At 37.5% G+C, this 22,786-nt stretch overlaps 1 protein-coding gene across 4 annotated transcripts in view; it reads right to left on the bottom strand.

Moving 5' to 3' along the window:
• The window catches only part of oxr1b (oxidation resistance 1b), an 86,514-nt gene that overhangs the window by 5,992 nt on the left and 57,736 nt on the right, over positions 1–22,786 (bottom strand). For 2 of the 4 annotated variants that reach the window (XM_079828441.1, XM_079828442.1), the window contains exons 7-12: positions 15,321–15,473; positions 14,216–14,400; positions 13,338–14,011; positions 10,841–11,009; positions 5,994–6,162; positions 1,652–1,732 (exon numbers count right to left, since the gene is read on the bottom strand). In XM_079828441.1, coding sequence (XP_079684567.1) covers positions 1,652–1,732; positions 5,994–6,162; positions 10,841–11,009; positions 13,338–14,011; positions 14,216–14,400; positions 15,321–15,473 — 1,431 coding nt within the window. Of the gene's footprint in view, positions 1–1,651; positions 1,733–3,562; positions 3,747–5,993; positions 6,163–10,840; positions 11,010–13,337; positions 14,012–14,215; positions 14,401–15,320; positions 15,474–22,786 lie in introns of those variants that run through there. The other 2 variants (XM_079828443.1, XM_079828444.1) reach the window with 2 other exon arrangements.

Genomic DNA, 22,786 nt, shown 5'->3' with positions numbered 1-22,786 from the left:
CTGGTAATGTGTGATTCTACATCAGTACAGCCCAACTGATGTAGGCAGAGAATGATGGATGGATGGAGATCAGCGAGATTTGGCTGCCAGGAGAATGTTACAAAGGGTTTTACTTTGGGATGGCTCTCAAGTTAAGGGATGAAAAGTATAACCGTAGTTAAGCACAGGAATAAAGGTTAGCAGGAAAACAGAGTAGTTCGCCAACAGCAATGCAAACCAAGGCAAATATCCAAGGAACACATGACAACGTTCCACCCAATACACATCAGATTCGGAGCTGATATTTGTTTTTCAGTATAGTTAGAACAATGTGTTCAATAAAGCCTCACGCTCTTGGATGTTTGCACTGTTTTCATGTTAGCAAGGAATTGGGTTAGTGAGACCTCATCAACACACTTTCAGGAAAGTTTTTTTCCTTTAAAATCAACATGAAATGACGCACAATCCATTTTACGTCAATCATACAAGTTTGACCACTTCTTTAATGCTGGCTAATGTAATAACTATTAGAAAGTCTGCATTTCCTACTACATTTACCTTCTAATAGTGCCTACATATTAAAGGGATTGTTCACGGAAAATGACTCACCCTCATCTTGTTCCAAACCTATTAAATGATCTGGTTTACACGTTAATAAAAGCCTAAATTAAATCTGTAATCATAAAGCAATCATGTCTCTGCTCAAATCATTTCGGGGGGATTTATGATCTCTTTATTAACATTTTGAAGCGTCAGAGTTGTGGGTGAACAGACTTTCAATGGACAGAAATCGCTCTAAAAATATCTTAATTTGTGTTCTGAAGATGAACGAAAGTCTTATGGATTTGAAACAACATGAGGGTGAGTAAATGACGACAATTTTTTGAATTTTTGGGTGAACTAACTCCATGGAAAGGGTGGAGCAAATTTGTATTGTTATGATCTAAAAGTATAATGATATACTTTATAATATAATAATTGTAAATTATTACATTTTGATTAAAGGGTACATTGGAATAAGATGCAGTGACGAATCAGACACAGTGCCAGGAAAGTGTATTAATAAAGAAAATTGTTTTTATTGTAATTTCATGTTGATTTGAATAGTGTGATGAATGCTGTCTTAAGAGTAAGTCAGAACAAGCACTGCAGTCAAATGCAACAACGTTGTGTTTCGATACTTGATCAAACCCTTCAGGAAGGGGCTCTGGGGGACAGCATGTGACTAATTATCATGAAACATTATTTACTTTATTTATCGCTTCCTCATATTCAAGCCATCTAAAACCCATCCTGTCATCCAGATATCCAATTTCAGGAGCCGACTACTGCAGACATTCTATCAGCCTTTAAATGTCATGTCATATAAAAACGGCTATATCTCAAGTCAGGGCCAGTTTATTATTCCACACTCCACATAAAGACCAGTGCAATCTGCTGATCAAGAGGAACAAATTCTGTAATACAGACAGTAATGCATTCTGATTTAGCTCAAACAGTAGAATAGTCTTCTTTCATTCAATTTGTGAAAAATCAGATATGGGTGGATTCATACGTGATGTTTCACTCTGACAGTATCCTAATTGTCAGCTCATGTTGAAGTTAATGTTCCTTGATCGGCAGACATGATGTGGCCTTTGTGATGGTTTGTGTGGAGTTGAGCATGTGGCACCTGAAGACGTTTGCAGAGCGAGCGCAGGTCCTCACTCTTTAGTGCATCTATCCGCCGGTAGTACTCAGTCACAGAAACTACCTAAAGCACAGACAGAATAGTGGTGTTGCATGAGAAACAGCCCAACACCAAAGAATTAGTATGTGAGGGGACAGAAGTTACGTGGTGGCACACTTCTCTTCTGCTTAAAATGATCAATTGGAAATGGAGGAAGGGGACATGTTAGTTCAAGACATGTACTTTCTTTGCACAACCTAAACGAGTCCAAAATAAAAATGCCTATAAATATAAATACCAAATGACTCAGAAAAACACTTTAATTCCCTCTTGACCCATATGTTTACCCAGGCAGCTGCAGTCAGGTCTCATGTGCCACGAATCAGTTTAATCTAACAGGATTCACCTGACGAGATCAAACAACACCGTCTCAAAGACGGACCACACGTCACCGAAAAGACATCTGCAATGTTCACAGACCAGCTGCTCAGCGGTATGTCATGCCGCAAAGCAACATAAAAACAATGTTTTCAAAGCTGAAATATAGAATTTTACACTATAACATGGGTGTAGCCAGAGGTGTGGCTATGGTTGCCTGCATACACACACACATTACGGTAACACTTTACAATAAGGTTCGTTAGTTAACATTAGTTAACTACATTAGTTAACATGAACTGCACTTAAAGCATTTATTTATCTTTGTTAATTTCAACATTTACTAATGCATTATTAAAATCTTGTTAACATTAGTTAATGCACTGTGAACTAACATTAACAAACCATGAACAGCTGTATTTTTATTAACTAACGTTAACAAAGACTAACTAATGCTGAACAGAGGTGTTGTTCATGGTTAGTTCATGTTTATCTAATGCATTAACTAATGTTAACTAATACACCCTTATTGTAAAGTCTTACCATATTTACTATTTTGAAAGTATTATGCATTTAAGGGGCGTATTGGCTCACATCTGCAGTCCATTCCAAAGATTTGACTAACATAGGCTACAGCTGAAATTGTTTCATTAAAAAAAACACATTGCCCAGAACTCTTTGCCCCAACTATAGATTTAATTTGCCCTCCCTAACATATCCAAATGCCCATCCCAGAATGGCATCTAGTAATTCCATTGGTTTAACGCCTACAAACTGAAAGCATGCTTTATATGCAGTCTATGTATAGGCTACAAGGCTAATGCTCTTAACATGTTCATAAAACAGCCAAGTAGACGTCTTTTTGACAAGCTTTTCTTGATAAAACTATAATATGGAGGTTGCATTTGGATTTAAATCGATGTAATCGTGCGGCATTCACATTTGCATTCATATTTGAATGCAAATTTGCATTCAGACACGACATTCAGATTTGCATTCGCGTTGCGTCTTGCTGTTTACAGCGTCTCGCGACCATAAGAGCGTTGCATTTTTAACACAGAATGTCAACAAGGTAAAACAGACCTGCGTTCAAAGCAACTAGACGCAGCCCACCGTGATCTGTGCGTTCCGTTCCGTTTCATTGCGATCAGATCAGTTGTTGTAAACGTAATGTAAACGTAACACAAAACTTTTAAAAGGGAACACTCGACGGATTCATTTTCATGTGGAAAAATGACCGACAACGCGGTACGTGTTGCGTTTTGGTTAACTTATAGAAACTGCGTTAATCATATGGTACGCACTACATATTGCATTAACGCATTACATATTGCACTGTATGCAACTGCAAAGTATAAGTACGCTAGGTTACTGCAAAAAGTGTCTGCATTGAATTACATCAATTACCAAGCCTGGAAAGCTACAGCTGCTTGATACATAACCACACTCAATGTGCATGTCAAGTGCACTTAAGCACAAGTCACTCAGCCACACACAAACATTAGAGCCACAGGGCTCGTTTTTTTTTTTTTTTACCAGGCCAAAGCTGTATTTGGGCGTCAGCTGACATCCCTCCTTAATTCTTCTGGAGAAAAACATCACTTCTGCTGAAAGCCCCAAGATATGCAGGTGTGTATCCAATATTTAGTATCCACGTGGACCCACGGAGGTACAGACACTTTTAGAAGTGAACTAGAGGCTTTGGCTGTTTATATCCCACAGGGACCAATAGGATGGCAGGGCAACAGAAAAGCATGAACTCATGTGCCCTCCCCTCTGGCCAGCCCAGATAAGAGGCTGCATGGGGCTTGAGTCATATTTTATAAAAAGACAAATAGCTATCTGGACGATATTATAAATAAAATGCATATTTATGTAGCCTAGAAAAATGGCCTCCTGAGAGCTGGGAAAATAAAATAAAAACCGGGCTTGATTTTATATATATATATATATATATATATATATATATATATATATATATATATATATATATATATATATATATATATATATATATATATATATATATATATATATATATATATATATATATATATATATATATATATATATATATCAGGCATAACATTATGACTATTCCTAATGTTGGTACCCCTTTTGCTGCCAAAACAGCCCTGACTCATCTAGGCATGGACTAGTAGACCCCTGAAGGTGTGCTATGGTATCTGGCACCAGGATGTTAGCAGCAGAATCTTTAAGTCTTTTGCACAAAGCATCACACTGCCTCCGCCGGCTTGCCTTCTTCCCATAGTGCATCTTGGTGCCATGTGTTCCAGGCAAGTGATGCACACGCACCCGGCCATCCACGTGATGTAAAAGAGAACGTGATTCATTAGACCAGGCCACCTTCTTCCACTGCTCCATGGTCCAGTTCTGATGCTCAGGTGCCCACTGTTGGCGCTTTCAGCGGTGGACAGGGGTCAGCATGGGCACCCCCCCTGGTCTGCGGCTATGCAGCCCCATACGCAATAAACTGCGATGCACTGTGTATTCAGACACCTTTCTATCAGAACCAGCATTAACTTATTGAGCAATTTGAGCTACAGTAGCTCGTCTGTTTGATCGGACCACATGGGCCAGCCTTCGCTCCCCATGTGCATCAATGAGCCTTGGCCGCCCATGACCCTGTCGCCGGTTCACCACTGTTCCTTCCTTGGACCACTTTTGATAAAGACGGACCACTACCGACAGGGAAAACCCCACAAGAGCTGCAGTTTTGGAGATGCTCTGACCCAGTTGTCTAGCCATCACAATTCGTCCCTTGTCAAACTCGCTAAAAATCCTTACGCTTGCCCATTTTTTCCTGCTTCTAACACATCAATTTCGAGGACAAAATGTTCACTACATGCCTAATATATCCCACTCACTAACAGGTGCTGTGATGAAGATATAATCAGTGTTATCACTTCACCGGTGTTATGCCTGATCGGTGTATATATATATATATATATATATATATATATATATATATATATATATATATATATATATATATATATATATATATATATATATATATATATATATATATATATATATATATATATATATATATATATATATATATATATATATGAAAAATCCTAGCAAATATCCCAGCAAAAATTAAATAAAATCAAATAGTACATGTTAAAGAAAAAAAGGTTTTGCTATCTGGATCATCGCTATTGGGCAATTAATTATTATGCCGTCTTTATCTTCTTCATTGAGTGTTCACACGTATTATCTTGACTATAAAGCATAATCTGCATTTATCAGTCAGATGGTCTTGCTCACTAGAGTCTATAAGTGGTTTAAGAGGGATGATGAAATGATTGTGTCCATTTGCAGACAAACACTCAATACAGTAACAGCCAAGCCAAACGCACATTACAATGAAAGGACATTACATACCAGTTCATCACATCCTTTGAAAGGAAAATATGTCATTATGAAAATAAGACACTACAACAAGACAGTAATTGGACATTGACAGTGACTGGCAACAGGAACAAGCATGCATTCATACTTAAATGTTATTATGTGCATAAACATGGTTGAAGTGGCTGAAGAGGACAAACTCTGAAAAAAAAAAAAACAGACACACACACACACACGCTCCAATGCTGCTGTGAATAACAGGCTCATGTGTTCGGGAGAGAACATAAACAGCATGTAAGCATATTCATGATCACATGTCTATGACAACACATCTGCAACAAAAACAGCCTAATTATCAAAGCCACACAACACACACATTTCAATTAAAAACACATGCATGAATTAACAGCAGTATTAATATTTATGACAATCAAATAAATCATTAAAATGGTGAATTATATTTAAATATATTGCATGAATGCATAAAATACTTTCTAGGTATTTAGTCAGTAGAATTACCAATTAATAGATGTTTTTTTGGATAACAGGTTAAGGCTTGTTATCTTACAGTAGTTATTATTCATACCTCCCAGTCCTTGAATGTGATATCAGGCACTGGTTTGTCGTGCTCCCCACTTTCAGCATCCTGGTTCTTTTTAACCACTACAAACCCAGGCTCCCGGGTCTCTCCGCTCAGCCCTTCCCCGTACACATCAGGGGTCCACTGGACAAAGAACGCATACAGGTGGTCTGACCTACAGGAAACACACACAAAAAATAGGTATAGGGTTAATTCGGTGAATGACAGTTTGTTATAACCCAAGTTCAGTCCAAACTGGACCAGGTCTTTATTTACGTTGGCATCCCATTACTTTAAAATGAGATGTTTTCTAGTTGCCTGTTAATAATATACTGTGTGCCAGTGTCCAATAATTTTTTTTTGCCTAAATGCAAAATAAATACCTAAAATTCTACCTGATTTACTTTAATGAAAAATGCAGTGCTATGCCATATTTGTCTCCTTTTGAAATACATGCACTAATAAATGTCACAGTTAGGTGTGTTTTTTACAGTTCTATGCAAAAAAAACTATTAGTCTCCCCCCGATTTTTCATCCTAATGAAAAATACTTTGCTATGCTTTGTTTTGCTTTATGTTTTCCCCTGGTCTTATCCTGCACAATTAACAAATCTTCAAGGTTTCTATACTTTTGATCAATTAATTTTTCCAACTTTTCCAGCAATTTGCAATTACAAGAATAGATAAGGATTCGTTTTATTGAGATCAAAAAGGGATTGCACAAAGAATTTGCCATATTTTGGAACTGAAAACAACTACGAAACATAGTAACTAGAAAAAATTAATTTCCATGACTTTTCCAGGCACGTCAGTCAGACCCCTAAATTAGTTAACTGTGAAAAAAAGTACATACTTTTGAGTGTGTAGCAGAAAAGTATGCAAGCTTTGGGACAACTACTTCGTCATCTAAAACGGACTCTCATCGTCACAGTTAAAATCCTCCACATTCAGTTTAATTTCCTACCGTGTCTGGGAGAAATGTAGTAGCACGTTTAGCTGCCATTTGTGGGTCTTTAATGCAGAGCCTCCACTCATGTGTTTGCAGTTTAAATATAATAACGCATTTAAAAGTTAATTGGCCAAACATATCATTACAAAATTTCACAATGCTGCTGCAGGTGAAATATAATGTGGATAACATAGAATACATATCTTTTTGTCAGGTTAAATACTGATAATTGATCACTCAAACCCCTTTATCTAAACCTCTCTACTCTACCATTGGACTCGCACAACCGTCATGTTTGTAGTTTTTTAACACTCTTTATCCGCGTTTGTAGTTCTAATCGAAACCTCGTCCAACTCGCAATGGGCTGTGGGCAATATCAGCTACTTCGAATTCTGACCGGAAATAGTAGACCATCCGGGTATCTTTGGAATACTCGTTTCAACATACTACGATTTGGGACATACTAACTCTATTTTCGAATACTATTTACTTTAGTAAGGATGGTATGCAAATTGGGACGCAGCAACAATCTTTGAACAAACCATTTTCAGACTGAGGATGAGGATATTATGTATATTATGAGAAAATGAAAGTGTTTTTTGACATTGGATGCATGTAAACTTATTGTAGGAGACCTCCAAAACAAAATTAGGAACCTTTAAAATAGCATAATAGGAACACTTGTTTATGGACAACGAAAATGTTTCATGGACAAGTCATGGAAATATCTATAGTATCTCCACAAGATAGGATAGGACTTTTTCTAGTTTTTCTCCTCATTTAAGTCAGAAAGTGTAACCTTGAGTAAAGCGCCATAACTTAAGGCATACATTATAATACAAATGTTTTGTATAAACAATTTATATACTTAGGCCTATACTGACATCTGAATCAACCACAATGCATGTCCGTAGTCTGATATACCACTTTCCTAGATTGCTCTGTTCAATTTATAATGGTATATGTCAACAGCAACTTATAGGTGATTACGGCATGTTGACAGTGATGAAACCCTGTCCTGTAGTCCTGCTAGCTAATGGCACTGATGTTGAGAGATCATTTACTAAAGAACTGCAACCATAAACACACATAGACATGCACAAACTCAGACACACACACACACACACACACACACACACACACACACACATATATACCCAATGACCTGGTCATGGAGAGATTTGGATGAGATCCAGGCGACTCCTGGGGACGTGGAAAAGCTTACAGCCTATGAGAAGTACGCAAGTATGCATGCGCCAGCTAACATGTTCCGTTTGCGGTTCAGAAAGGACAAAATGGACCATTGTCATATCTCAAATGGATCATGCGACTGGCCACCAAACTGGGTCAGAAAACAGTAGAGCAGTTATTTGTGCTGTCCTTCCCTTGCCACATCTCTGACACTTAATAAGACATCTTTTCCATGGATACCACTCTGACACGAACGCAGACTCGGTTTGTTTGAGTTTAATAGGTCAAGATGGAGGCCGTAAACCATGTGTGAACTACAGAACTCACAAATACAAAGTTAAAACAAAATCCAAGCATACAAAAGTATAACAAGCATAATAAGTTATATAAACACCGTAGGTCAAAATGAGCCGCGGAAATGTCAGAAGACTAAACAGAAAGCCAAACAGGCACAGGGTGAAATTATGCTTTTTCACACATCACATTCTTTAGACAGAAAACAAGCGTTATGCACTGTACAAAGCATTTTTTTCAAAAGTCATATTCAACTTTCTTTTATGATCATAAATATGGAATCACATTACAGACTCTCATCTGTTAAAGATGATGTAGTTTTAGCTAATTACGTAGATGTATTGCTCTAGGGAAAGTTGAAAAAAAAACCTTGATCCATGCATAATTCAGTTTGGAGATGAAAACGCACATATGCAGCATGCAAATCTCCCCTAATCTGTCTGACTGTGTCTGAATAGCTGTATTATACAGAAGTAACAGATTCTGTGATGGATTACATAAGGCTTTGCTTTTGAACAATCAGATTAATAGGTCAGGTAATTAGCCTCAGTCATTTCTAGTGTCACCAGATAGATCTCATTCCTAAAAAGAGACTAAAGGACTGGCATAGGATAACCTAGCAGATTCATAGCCCAAGCTGACCCTCATGTCATATCATATCATGGAAATCATAATATTCCTATATTTCTAAGTAAAAGCAGCAAAAACAATCCATTTAGGAACATGACTGCTGAACAAAATAACTGTTTTTGGTGCATGAAAATAGACTAATATAGAATAAAATTATTAAAATGAATAAACGTATTTATAAAGTATACTTTTTGTTGAAATCTTTTGTTTATATGTGTAACACTATCATTCAAAAGTTTGTGATTGTTAAGATTTTTAAAATGTTTTTGAATAGTCTCTTATGTTCACCAGGGCTGCATTTATTTGATCAAAAATACTGTAAAAACAGTAATATTGTGAAGTATTATTACAATTTAAAACTATTCTTCAGTCACATGATCCTTCAGAAATCATTCTGATGCTGATTTGGTGCTTAAGAAACTTTTTTTTTATTATCACGGTTGAAAAAAAACAACAAAAAAAACAGTTGCGCTGCTTAATATTTTTTGTGGGAAAATACAGATAAAATGGATACGTTTTTGTCAGGATTCTTTGATGAATAGCACGTTCAAATGAACAGCATTAGTTCAAAATAGTTTAACATTATTGTCACTTTTGAACAATGTAATGCATTCTTTTTTTTCAAACAATTACCTCAAATTTTCGAATGGTAGTGTAAAAAGTAAAACATTTTTTTAGAAATTATTAAATGTTTTATATAAATTGAATTCTACAAGGAAGCTTTGGGAATTCTTTGCAGAGAAAATACCTTTTGTAATTCTTAAAATTTAGGACAAACAATGTTCAATGCTGTCAAGGTAATACAACTAAAAACATCATAATTTATCTATCATGATGCATCATTTATGTCTGTAGAACAAACATACAGGACACCTTGTGGAAAATCCCTAACTTTAAGAATAATGAATAATCTTGGCATATCTCACTAATAAAGTAAATTCACTGTACTTGGTTAGTTAAAGGTGCACTATGTAGTTTTTCCATCCGCTAGAGGTGGCCTATTCAAAACAAAGGCGTAGTTTGATGACTCCAAGTTTGGGCGCAGAATCTTGAGACGTGGTCTTCACGAATCGGGATTGGACTCGGGCAGAAATCATGTGCAAGAATGCGATTATTAATGTTACTGTAGTATGAAGCAGAGCAGGACCGAGTGTTGAGGGAGCTGAGCAAGGCCGCTGGAGCGTTTGTTAATAAGAGATGAACGCAACACACGCCTCGCGAGCAGCGGGACTTTTATTATGCCACAGTCGCCGGTGCCACTTCTGTTTTTCCGGTCATGAGTATGAGGTAACGCTACTCTGTTTATCATATTAGATACATTTGAGTGTGTTGAAAATGATGTTATGATGTTACTATGTGCGTTCACTCGGCAGCTGCTATGACACCCGTTGCACACTGCAGTAAGAGTAAAGCGTTTCTGCAAAATAAAACCGGATATCGAGGGTAACGCAGATATGACGCAATTGACAGGCGACTCCCTCACTCGTCCTGGTTCCTTGGTTAAAATAGCAATTTTCTCACAATTTAAAAATAGTTGGAAACATTTGGGATGTTGTAAGTGCTCAACTGAACAAAATATATAACACTGGCCTAGTGGTTTTTGGATATTTTACTGCAAAAATCTTACATATTGCAACTTTAAAGTCAAGTCAAGTCCCCTTTTTGTAGTATGTTTTAAAGAACATACAACACCTTGCTCTGGAGCAGTGAATCAGTAAACAATTCCATTTTAGCAGTACAGGAAGGTGACATTTAAAGTGGGGTGCAGCCAAACTGGGAATAGCACTGACCTCTCAGAAGGAACAGCGAACCAGTACTCGTGCTTCCTGTCTCTTTGGGCGTACTGCAGCATTGAGGCACTGGCGTGGGAAACAAAGGTCTTCCGCATGGCCCTGCCAACACGCAGGCACAGGAACTTGTGCGACTTGGACTTCTGCTTGTCTTTGGGCCCCGGCACAACTGGGACAGGAAACAAACAGCACAAAGTCTGCACCTGTTTTTCATAGTTGTCTCAGCATGTAAAAATAAAACATGAATCGTCAATCCAATTTTAATTAATCAATATTTTTAGCATATTTATGCACGCTGAGTGTAACATATGCTAAATAAGCAGTCATGTTGAGTGAGGTGATGTTATTAGTGTGCTGGAGAGAAATAAATAAATGGAGCAAATTAAATCTGTGGATCTCCGGCGAGACTAACTGAAAATGTTTCTTTCAGCATATTTTTAGGGCCACATCCTCATTAGACTGCATCAGTGATACAGCAGGATCATATGTAGGCTGACACTTCAATATATTTGTACGTTATGTCATCAAGGACTGGATATCTTTTATATAAGCAATACCCTTGGGGAAAGAGAGAGCTACAATAAAAAAATAAGCTTAAAGTCAACATGAAACATTGCAACCCATTTTACTTGCATTTTTATTGTCGAAGTTCATGTGTTAGAAGCTGGAAAAGATTATTAAAAATATAATATGGGGCTGCATAGCCGCAGACCATTCAGTGACCCATGCTGACCCCTGTCCACCGCCGAAAGCCCCAACAGTGGCCATGTGAGCATCAGAATTGACCGGTATGCCCCGCCCCTCGAACGCAGATGAGCCAATGGCAGTTGAGTGTCAGTTGCGCTGGGACCGGAACTCGGACATCTTTAGGTTTCAGCGCCATAGAGATGCATTGGAAAATCCGAAGCTCTCAGCGGTTTGATGGTGTTTATGCTAAAAAAATGGCAAAAGAATGTGCCTAAAGGTACTGCAGTAAGTTAACTAACCACTAACCACAAACCACTAACTAAGTTAGTGATTCCCTGCTAACATAATAACTAACTGCTCTCACGTCATGTAACGTTAACAGTGTAGGTCAAAAACACATAAAAGAAGGTCTGCATTTCAGTACCTCTCCATATTAAACTGGTTAAATGTACATTAATTTAATCTTACCCTGCGGTACATGAACAGTGTTGATGTACATTGTAGCGGTCGTGACGACCGTAACACGAGGCTTCTCCCGTTTGCATTGTGATCTGTAAATCCTAGCTTCCAAATTAATCTCCCACATTTATTTTAAAATCTTTTATACGTATATTAAAGTCCCACTTGAATGCTCCTCGACGAGAGGTGGTCCTTCTGTGCCACAGAATTTTTGTATATATTTTTTATATTTCTGTGAGTTTAGATACGTTTAAAGGTCTACATTATCTGTCTTACTAAGGAGGACTCCTATTTTGACGGGTGTTATAGTCTATGGGTAGTGAAACGGAGAGCTCGCACTCGCAGTTTCTCTGAGTTGTTTTTAGATACAAAGTTTACAGTTTATTAGCACCCCTGAAAAGGCATACGGTCTGTATATGTTTGTTTACTGTTAGTAGTTGTATGAGTGTTTTTGTATAATTTGATGTGTATGTTAATGATAATGCAACGGAGAGAGAGTGTTTGTGAATGAGACGTTAATGCACACTTCTGCATTGTTTGTTCAACTCTTATGGTGATTTTTTTTTTTTTTTGAGTGAAAAACAATGTAATAAACTTCATAAACCATCAGTAAAGTTTGGCCATCATTCAGACAGGGTCCGCTACATTCTGTGTCCAAAAACAACTTGGGATAAGGGGTTCACACGGACAACTGTCATTGTAAGACTGTTAGCAACGCCGTTTGTTTGTCCGAGTTAGCAACAGTATCTAAGGGGGGCTTAGCCGATAGGTCAATTGGACCACGGAGCAATGGAAGAAGGTGGCCTGGTCTGATGAATTACATATTCTTTTACATCACGTGGATGGCTGGGTGCGCATGCGTTGCTTACCTGGGGAACACATGGCACAAGAATGCACTATGGGAAGAAGGCAAGCCGGCGGAGGCAGTGTGATGCTTTGGGCAATGTTCTGCTGGGATACCTTGGGACATCCATGTGGATGTTACTTTGACACGTACCACCAACCTAAGTATTGTTGCAGACCATGTACACCCTTTTGGCAGCACAATATTAGGAAGGTAGTCATAATGTTATGCCCAATCTGTGTATATGCACTTATTTATATTATTTATTAATTTAGTTTGTTACATGTTTAATATCTGCCATATATATATAAAAATATTTTAAAAAGTACACATTTTACTATATATGGACCATATTTTGATGATAGAATCTAAAGAAAGATTTTTTTTTGGGGGGGGGGGGCATGAACAAATAAGATCATGAACATGTATTAAATGGTGTATTACATAAAATTAATGGTGTCAATTTTGATTTCATGTTGACTTTAACACGTGCTAACAGTAGGTTACCTTCCTCTGTACTCTGTCCCTCATCTACTCCAAGCTCATTAGCTGGTGAGAAGTCATTGGACATCCTTTGTTCTCCTTCCTTCATATCACTGGTCGATTGCATGGTCTGAGCTTCCATGCTCTTCTGTGACTCGGAGGCTTTTGCAAAATATTCAGCAGCCACAGTGTCTGAACAAAGCGACTCGGATGTGGTGCGTGATTTGGCCTCATCTGTAGGTTGGTCCCTCATTACATTCTCCAGAACGTTCTCAGGCAGCACCTCATTGGATAAACCTGTGGCATTCAAGCTCTGCTCAATGCCACTATCCCTCCATCCGCTTCCCTCCGTTCCTGTATTTTGTACAGCTTCTTTTACATCCTTTTTGTCAGCCATTGAAGGCTCTTCGGTGGTCGTGGTGGCCTGGTTGATGGTTTGCACAGATTCAGAAGACGCACCAGAGGACTTTATCTGCTGCAGCTCTTCGGAAGATGTTGCAAGGGCATCATCGCGGACTGGTGAAAGTTCTGACTCAGTAAAAACGTCTTCGGACAGAGAAGCTTCCGTGCTACGAGGGGCCGTACTGGCACTGTCGTTGCCTGTCTCACGGATTCGGTGTGCCGCATCGCCTGCATTGAGACGTGGCGCCCTCTTGAGATGGCTTGCCTCAGGTACTGAAGGTTCAAGCTCTAGATCTCTGTGTTGACAAAAAAAATGTATTATATAAATCGTGTCACAGCTACTTGACTTGCATTTCCTCTCTAAATTGTTCAAATTGGTTGTTATGTTGCTATGCAGTTGCTAGAGTAATCTAGGGGGTTAGGGTGTTGTCTGATCATATCTGTAGCAATGAAGTGCAAGTAAGCGTCGCTTAAGTACTTCAGGCTGTTAAGCAACTTACGGTGGCACAAGCTCTCGGACCCTGATGTCGGTGATCTCCCTGCACATGGCTGCAGACTGCACCTCCTCCAGCGGGCACATGATCCCGTACTCCTCACATCCTCGCTCCTGCACCAGCCGGTCCGACTTATGAGGGTCAAACATGACGTTGTTTGGGGTTACCAGCAGCACACCACTTACTATACCCTAAAAGATGGAGAACAGAGGAGAAAGATGGCAATGGAAAAAAAAATCGGTAGACCATACATTAGTCATTTGCATGGCAAGACTTGATCACCACATTATGTTATTGCATATTGATCATTCTGGCCACAAACCGTCCACTTAGACAGGAAGAGATCGGCATGAAATGCAACCAATGTTTTGGTTTTGTTTTTCATGTACTGTTTAGGGGTAAATCTAAAATCAGTGATCCCACAATAATATATCGCCATGGAAAAAAATTGCCTATTTGAGCGAAAATACTGTAAAATTTGTGGAAATGTAGATTTAGTGATCATAATTTCTGTCCATATAAAAGTAACAAACTACCATATATTTCACAGACAAAAAGTGGAATATGTACATTTATTTTAATACATTTTTTAATTTTCAGTACACAAGTTAGAGCAGAAATTGATTTTTTTTATATAAATAAAATGTATCTAAATATATATATGTACTTAATAGAGTAAATGTTCAGAAAAAATAAATATATAAATAACACATATATACATACACATACATATATACATATATACACATTCACACACGTCTATATAGTTGTGCTGCCTAATATATTTTTGGAAATCATAATATATATTTTGGTTCAGGATTCTTTGATGAATATGAACAGCATTTATTTGAAATATATATTTTTTGGATCAATTTAATGCAGTCGTGCAGAATATAAATTTCATATTAATTCAGTATTAAGTTCTTAAATTTAAAATAAATAAATCTTACTGACTCTAAAGTTTGTTTCTACGAAGTACCTCTAACAGAAACTTACATTTTTTTTTTTTATATCAAATGTGACACATTATGGCAAATCCAGTGACTAGTAACAATCTGTGCACCTGACTGCAGAATCTTGACACATAGAAATCTCTCTCCCTTAAACTCACCTTGCCATCCGTGATGTATTTGCAGTTCATTTTAAGGAACTTTTCCGTAAGTGCCTCTTCCTCCTCGGAGGTGGATGACACCACTCTGGCAGGTCGAGGAGGCCCGTGAACCAGGCCGGGGGTGCTGTGTCTCCGGTGGACATCATCTGAGTCCTGGTGGGATGAAGTTGGTGTGAGAAACAGCTCAATCAGTGGTAGCCCTCGCCACATCACACTGAATGTGGCCCAACCCTGAGCTCACAGTATATCCTCTAACACCCACACCCACATATAAACACAGTCATTACAACAAGGAGACTTGAAAATAACAACCCATTAAGGCATAAGGTAGATCCCTCGAGGGCTCTCTGCTGTAAGAAGGCTGACAGCCGGAAACCAAGGAGACTGAGGCAGGTTTCCTAACATGATGCTGCACCGGTTGAGTGATTGTCAGCATCTTTGTGTGTATGTATGTGTGTGAGCTCATTATAGGACAAGAAAAAGGAAAGTCCCTGCTCACTGAAAGTTGGTGCTTACACACCAATACAGATCTTATGATTATAAAAAGTTACTTTTAGCTTTACAAAATTTCACATGCATTGCAGCAGAATCCTGAGCTGAAATGTCAACAAGCTGATACTCTTGGATTTGAGCTAAAATACAGAACACATGGTTGACTCCTCACTCAATAATACATTTCAACTTCTCACACAAAGAGCTCTGTGAAACACGAACACACTGCAACCTCTTATACATGACAAACAAACATCGCTTTCTCATTTAACACTAATAAAAGAAAACCAGGTTGTTTACTGGAGTTTACAACCAAGCAAGTGATGCACACTTTTACCAAAAGTGCACCAAAATTATCTCATAATTTACTCCACCTTAAGCCACCCTAAGTGTATATGACTTTCTTCTATCAGCCAAACACAATCAGAATTATATTACAAAATATCCTGGCTCTTTCTAGCTTTATAATGGCCGGGAACGGTACCTTGTAGGGCAATATATCGAAATATCGCAAATGTTCATACCGCGATATGCATATCGCAATGGCACGCGATATCTGAATGGTTTTAATAGGCTACTTCAACATTGTGAAAAGTGTACATTTTAGGTCGACACATATAGCATAAGTGAACATATATCACTTATGTGACTTGCTTGACATTAAAAAGAGTTATTAAGCGCAATAATTTGTGAAAAACAACTGTCAGCTGTCAGTGAACAATAGGGATACAATTAGGGATGCACCGAAATGAAAATTCTTGGCCAAAACCGAAAACCGAAAAAGAGGAAACCATGGCCGAAAGCCGAAAACCGAAACACAGAAAGAAATTATGCCAATTTTAAGTAACATTGCATTTATGGCTATGACTGTGTACTAACTTTACTAAAATCAAGGCATTGCAATTGCATAAATTAATATTAAAGTTTCAAAGAATAAATCAATTACAAATTATGCCAATATTTATTTAGCACATTGCAACAATGCACAGTATAAAATAAAATTCAAACTAAAATGTTTAACTTGACCCCACTCATGTGTACATTAAATAATAATGTACAGGCCTACAGAAAGGTTTTAAAATTAAATGTTCTCTCATAAAAACAAAGTGCATTTAGGTCTAGTGCATTTAAATTTTTTCTCTGTAGGACTACTACAAGAAGGTGCATTCAGAACAAGTGCAACTGCTTAAAGATACAACTATTTTCTCTGTAGGCCTTCAACATAATAGTGTATCAAAACAAAGACTGCCATAGCCCATATGTTAACTGTAGAATAGGGATAGCCAGGGCCGGCTCTAGCTCTTTGGTTGCCCTAGGCGAGATTGAGTTTCAATCTCGCCTAGGGCAACCTAGGCAACCCCCCCCCCCCTTAATTGTTAAGCCCACCGGCAACTATAGTTGCCAGTGTATAGTTGTCATTTTCCTTCTGTAAGTATTTTTCTAGATATTATCCATGTTTTATATCTTAATGACACACAAGCAGACAACCAAATAAAGGATTTCAAGGAAAAAAAAAGTATTAACTTCCTTCCTGTCACATGAGACTGCCAACTTCCTACCCCTACTTCCAGGGAGCACAACGAAGGCAAACCCTCCCAAAGAAAGGTCATTTTTATGTTACTAATAAGTATTTTTTGTTGACATATATATATCAACATAATCATGAAGGTCACTAGAATCATCCAAACAAAACAAATCTTACAACAGATCTATAGTTTTTAGTATACTTAGTCAAACATAATAAATTTGATTATGAATAAAGATTGATCTGTTGAAAGCAGTTATTTTGAGTTAGATGCTAAATGTTCTCCTCTTATACATATTTGACATTGAAGGGGTGCATACAACATATTTGCCCACCGGCAACTATGGTTGCCACAGATTCAAATACGATTTTCAAGAAAAAATACAAAAACCTGGGGAAAATAAATGCAGAACAAGCCATTCAGAAAAAATTGGGCACAAATGGGTTAAGTATTTATAAAAACTATATAAACAAAAATGCTCCTATAGTTACTCCAAGACTTAAAAAGCTAATTATGACTTTATAGTCACTCCAACACTTCAAGAAAATTAAGACTTGAAGGATCAACTGCAATAAATTGGTCATACACAAATGCTAGAAAGAATGTTCAAGGATATTTACCAAATATTAACTCCATAAACTGTGCAACAACTCTCTTAAGCACCTATACCCTCTACAAACAAAAGTGCTGTTATGGATACACTGTACTTACCACTACAAAATTAAAATATATAAGTTCTTGTAGCTCTATCCCTATCTTAAATAATAAAAGATGAACAGTTGTTTCTGGCATTTCTATTCACCTTCAAAATTGACGTAGCATAAAATTTGGCTCGTCTGGATTTCCTTATTGTCAGTGAAATGCGTAGTAATATGTAGATAACTAGCTAGCTAGTTATAGCTTAGTGACAGCAATAAAACGTCCAATGCCGTCCAATATTAGTTGATAATATCGATAATACGAAGTAAATTTATTTTGTTTGACACCTTTATGGCTGAGATGAGAAGACTTACCTCTATACTGTGCTTTCTTTTGATCGTCTGCCTTTCTCTTTTTCCGTCCCTGTGCACTCAAGGGTTTAACGTTAGACCGCTTCATTTTTGAAGAACGCGCCAGTGATGAGCACTTGCCTGACCTAACGCCTGAATGCCTGTGCTCGACAATACTCACCATCAATTCAATCTAATAATCAGGTTAAGTAATTAAACGTGTGGCTGAGGGGGCGCCCAATGATGATCATGTTTAATAAACAGTATGTTTTATTTCGCTTGTTTTAATTCTATGCTTAATGGGAAGTAAGTTTAAGGGCGCCACTAGAGGGCGCCTGCGCGCGCCCTCAACACATTTGTCACCCTAGGCAACCGCCAAGCTCGCCTATAGCAAACGCCGGCCCTGGGGATAGCGGTACACAAAACTGACGGTTCGGTACAGCAGTTTTACAAAATGGCTTTTTATTTATTTTTATTGGTTTACTGAAAAAAAAAAGTATCTGTCCTTAAATGAATTAAATTATAACTAAAAGTTTATTGAAGATATTGGTCTAAACTATATAGGGAGCCCTTACTTGCACATTAATATTAAAGGTTAACAACAGAGCCCAAACTATTAGCCTAAATTCAGTTGCTATGTATTTTTAGGTCTAGTAATCAACACTCAAATAACATAGTACACAAACATGTAAACTTCACATAAGGCAGTTTTTGCAATAACTTATAAATCGAATTATAAAATAGTTTTTTATCCAATTCGTTGTTGAAATATAATTATTTATACACAGTGTCTGTCATTTTATTTAAACATACATGAAATAATCATGATATCATTAACAGGTTAAGTAGAATATAATGAATATAACGGCTAATAAAAGGTCATATATTTAGTGAAAGAGTTGATTTCTCTAGTGAACTAACAGCTGTGGACACTGAATGACTGCCTGAGGTAAATGTGATGCTGCGTGACTGTTTAGTTTACAGCAGTTATATTGAGGTCTTTTCGCCGTTGAAACACTGATTGAGCGATTACACCACATATATACACATGACAGTAAGTTGTAATGTATCCTCAACACACCTTAGATGTTCATTCATGTTTATTCTTAAGGAAGAGATGATCGATCGCGCTCACAGATGATCGCGTTCACGCGCGCGCCGCCGCCAGATTGAAGTGTGTTCCGCGCTTAAAACATGCCCACTGTTAAAGATTGCGTTCGGTTTCACAGTGAAGTCTGTTCCTCTTCTCATCGAGAACATGAGCTCTCGCTGTCAGTGATTGGCCATGGAGCAGACATGGGTGTTTCTCAGATATACTGAAATACGTCCACACCGCAGACATTTTACTTCAGACAAGCACGTGCAGGTCGCGGTTTCTGTTAGCGTCATCACAACATTTCGGCCGTGTTGTTTTGGTGATAAAAGTCTTTCGGCCGAAAACCGAAAATGCACTTTTGGGCCATTTTCGGCCGAAAATTTTCGGTGGCCGGATATTCGGTGCATCCCTAAACAATATCAGTTGGGGAAAGAAACCGAATGCGTGTAAGTAGGATCCGTGCATTAGGTCTTAAAGTGACAGCCTGCTAATACAGTAAACCTGCCGCTGTCAGACAACAAAAGAAAAAGAGAAAATCACTCAGTGCTCTTGGCTGAATAACCTTTGTAGCTTTATTATGTATCAATGCATATTTAATTCATGTAAAGACTACTGTTTTTAGTTCTTATTTTTAATAACAAAGATAAATTAAAATAACCAAAATAATCGTCCACCCCTAGTTCAGGTGTTTTTCTTTGTTTACCTGGATGTTCTTGATGTTACGTTTTAGGTTGATATAACTATATATTACCAAGTCAAACAAAGAGTTTTTGGTATTTAAATATTGGCATTTGTTTACATTGATGTTAAAATTATATTGTCAGATTTGTGACATTAATTTTTGCTAAAACACTCCTGGTCACTTTCAGAAGTTGTAGCGATGCTTTCTTTTCCCAGAAAGAATGTGAAACACATAAATGGAATCATTCTCATTTCTTAAATATTTTTAAAAAATATATAATTTTAAAATTTTTGATATACTTAAAGCAATATCGTATCACATATCAAATATCGCATTATTTAACAAGGATATCGCATTTTTCTTCAATATCGCACAGCCCTAGTACCTTGTTTTTTGAAGCCCAAGACATTGCATCCCCAAGGTTAATAAAGGCCTTCTGAAGCGAAGCAATTCGCTTTTGTAAGAAAAATATCAATATTTACAACTTTATAAACTGTAAATCACTAGCTTCCGCTAACGTCCGCGCATTCACAAGAGAGTCAAGTTCCGGCATATGACGTACTCAAGCTCCTCCGACATTTCTCTTTAAAAATTCTCGTTTTAGACTTCTAATTCGTGACCTGTGTTTTGTTTTGCTCTATACTTGCGCCTCCGCATTTGTCAATACGTCATGTGTCAGGTCAGAGGTCATACGGCTGTTACCCGAAGCCAGTGATTGTAAAGTATGTTTATAAAGTAATAAATATGGATATTTTTCGTACAAAAATGCATCGCTTTAGAAGGTCTTTATTAACCCCCTGGAGCCGTATTAATTACTTTTATGATTGATGGAAGTTTTTGATGGATTTGTACTTCAAAAAAAAAAAAGGTACCATTCCCTCCCATTATAAAGCTGGGAAGAGCCAGGATATTTTTTAATATAACTTTGATTGTGTTTGACTGAAAGAAGAATGTCATATACACCTAGGATGGCTTGAGGGTGAGTAAATCATGGGGTAATTTAAATTTTTGGGTGAACTATCCCTTTAAGTAGTCTACTAAATGCATGTATAAAACAAAATTTGGCCCTTAACAGTAAACATTACTAGCAAAAGATGTTTATATGTAAAACTACAACTGATAGGCCATGAGCAGCATGTTTGAGGCAAACATATATGAATGTAGCAATAATGGTAAATCCACTGTGCTTAACTGCATAGTATGCTTTTCCCAACACATGAATATTACATGTGTGCAGACTGTAGACAAGTATATAAATGTATGGCTGCTTTGACTGACTGCACAGATTAGATGCACTCCACTGTGTATGTATAATCAGTATGTTGAAATGCAAAAGCCAGCACTGAGTAACATGCATATTGCATGAATGTTCATGTGGCAGTGCATGTTTTGTAACGTGACTGTAACGCAGTCAATTCTCAAGGCTATAAAAATTACCGGGATATGCATGTGCAGTCTTATTCGTGAGATGCATGATGATACCGGAATACATTTGAAGTTAGTATAGGCGTGTGTATGCGCTTGCTTTATCCATCGATGACTCATAAGGAAATGCAACCGTGTACCCCTGAATCTCTGGCAGTGGACAGCAGGACCAGTAAATCCATGACCATATGGATCCGGAACTACACACAGAGGCAAGCACTAATCCAACAGAGGTGACACAATCCATTTGGCAACCTCAAAATGGCAGTCCAGGACATAAATTAGACCCTTAAACCACAAACGGACAGATGAGAGCTTAAAAGTAGCCATGGTGATCTTTCCAAGATATCTTCCTTCTTATTTGTCATCTAGTATCACCAACTAGGGACAAACATAGCTGGGAGGAATGCAGTTTGTCTGAATACAACAATTACTGGAATCTCTGGCTTCGTAGAGAAATAACAGCTGTACCCAAAAGGGAAAATCATTGCCACCCCCTTGTGGACACAAAACTATCTGAGCCAGAGATTGAAGAAATAGTCCTTTTATGGAATACAAAAGTAGAAGTTTTAAAGAACTTGCTGGTTATTTTTTCCATACATTTACAATTGATGGGAAATGGAGTTTCAAACTAACACACAGGCATAAAGAAGTATACATAAGTTTGCGTTACACAGTAGGTCAAGTCTATAATTTAAAAAAAAAGAATGTTTAACAAATAAAATAAACATACACACACATGAGATATATATATATATATATACACACACACACACAAATATACACACATATATATGTATATATATATTCTGTTTTTTTTGTTTCTATATGCTAACACATTACACTAACACATTACACAAATTAAGATGAGTTAATGCATTGACTAATATAACCTAACAATGAGCAATACACTAATTGCATTGTTGTTAACATTAGTTAATAAAAATACAACTGTTCTTTGTTAGTTCAGGTTCATTAATCAAAAGTTGTATCTGTTAACACTAACAGTAGTTTATGTTTCCACTTTCGGGTTCTACGTCAGAACGCTGTCTCACCATTGGCTGACACTGTTCACGTGAGCAACAAAAAGTATGCGTGTGATGCTGACACAGGAGCTGGCCAACAATGAGGCGGCACTCTGATGTAGAACCCGAGCTGTAATTACACTGTAAACCGTGTAGGAGACTGACACAGGCTAGAAAAGAATTGTTGAATAAAGTTGTATATTTTTTTCTGTGCACAAAAAGTATTCCCGT

Source organism: Gobio gobio (assembly GCF_949357685.1).
Source record: "Gobio gobio genome assembly, chromosome: 11".
NCBI classification, from domain to species: domain Eukaryota; kingdom Metazoa; phylum Chordata; class Actinopteri; order Cypriniformes; family Gobionidae; genus Gobio; species Gobio gobio.
This window is presented reverse-complemented; position numbering and strand designations above follow the sequence as displayed.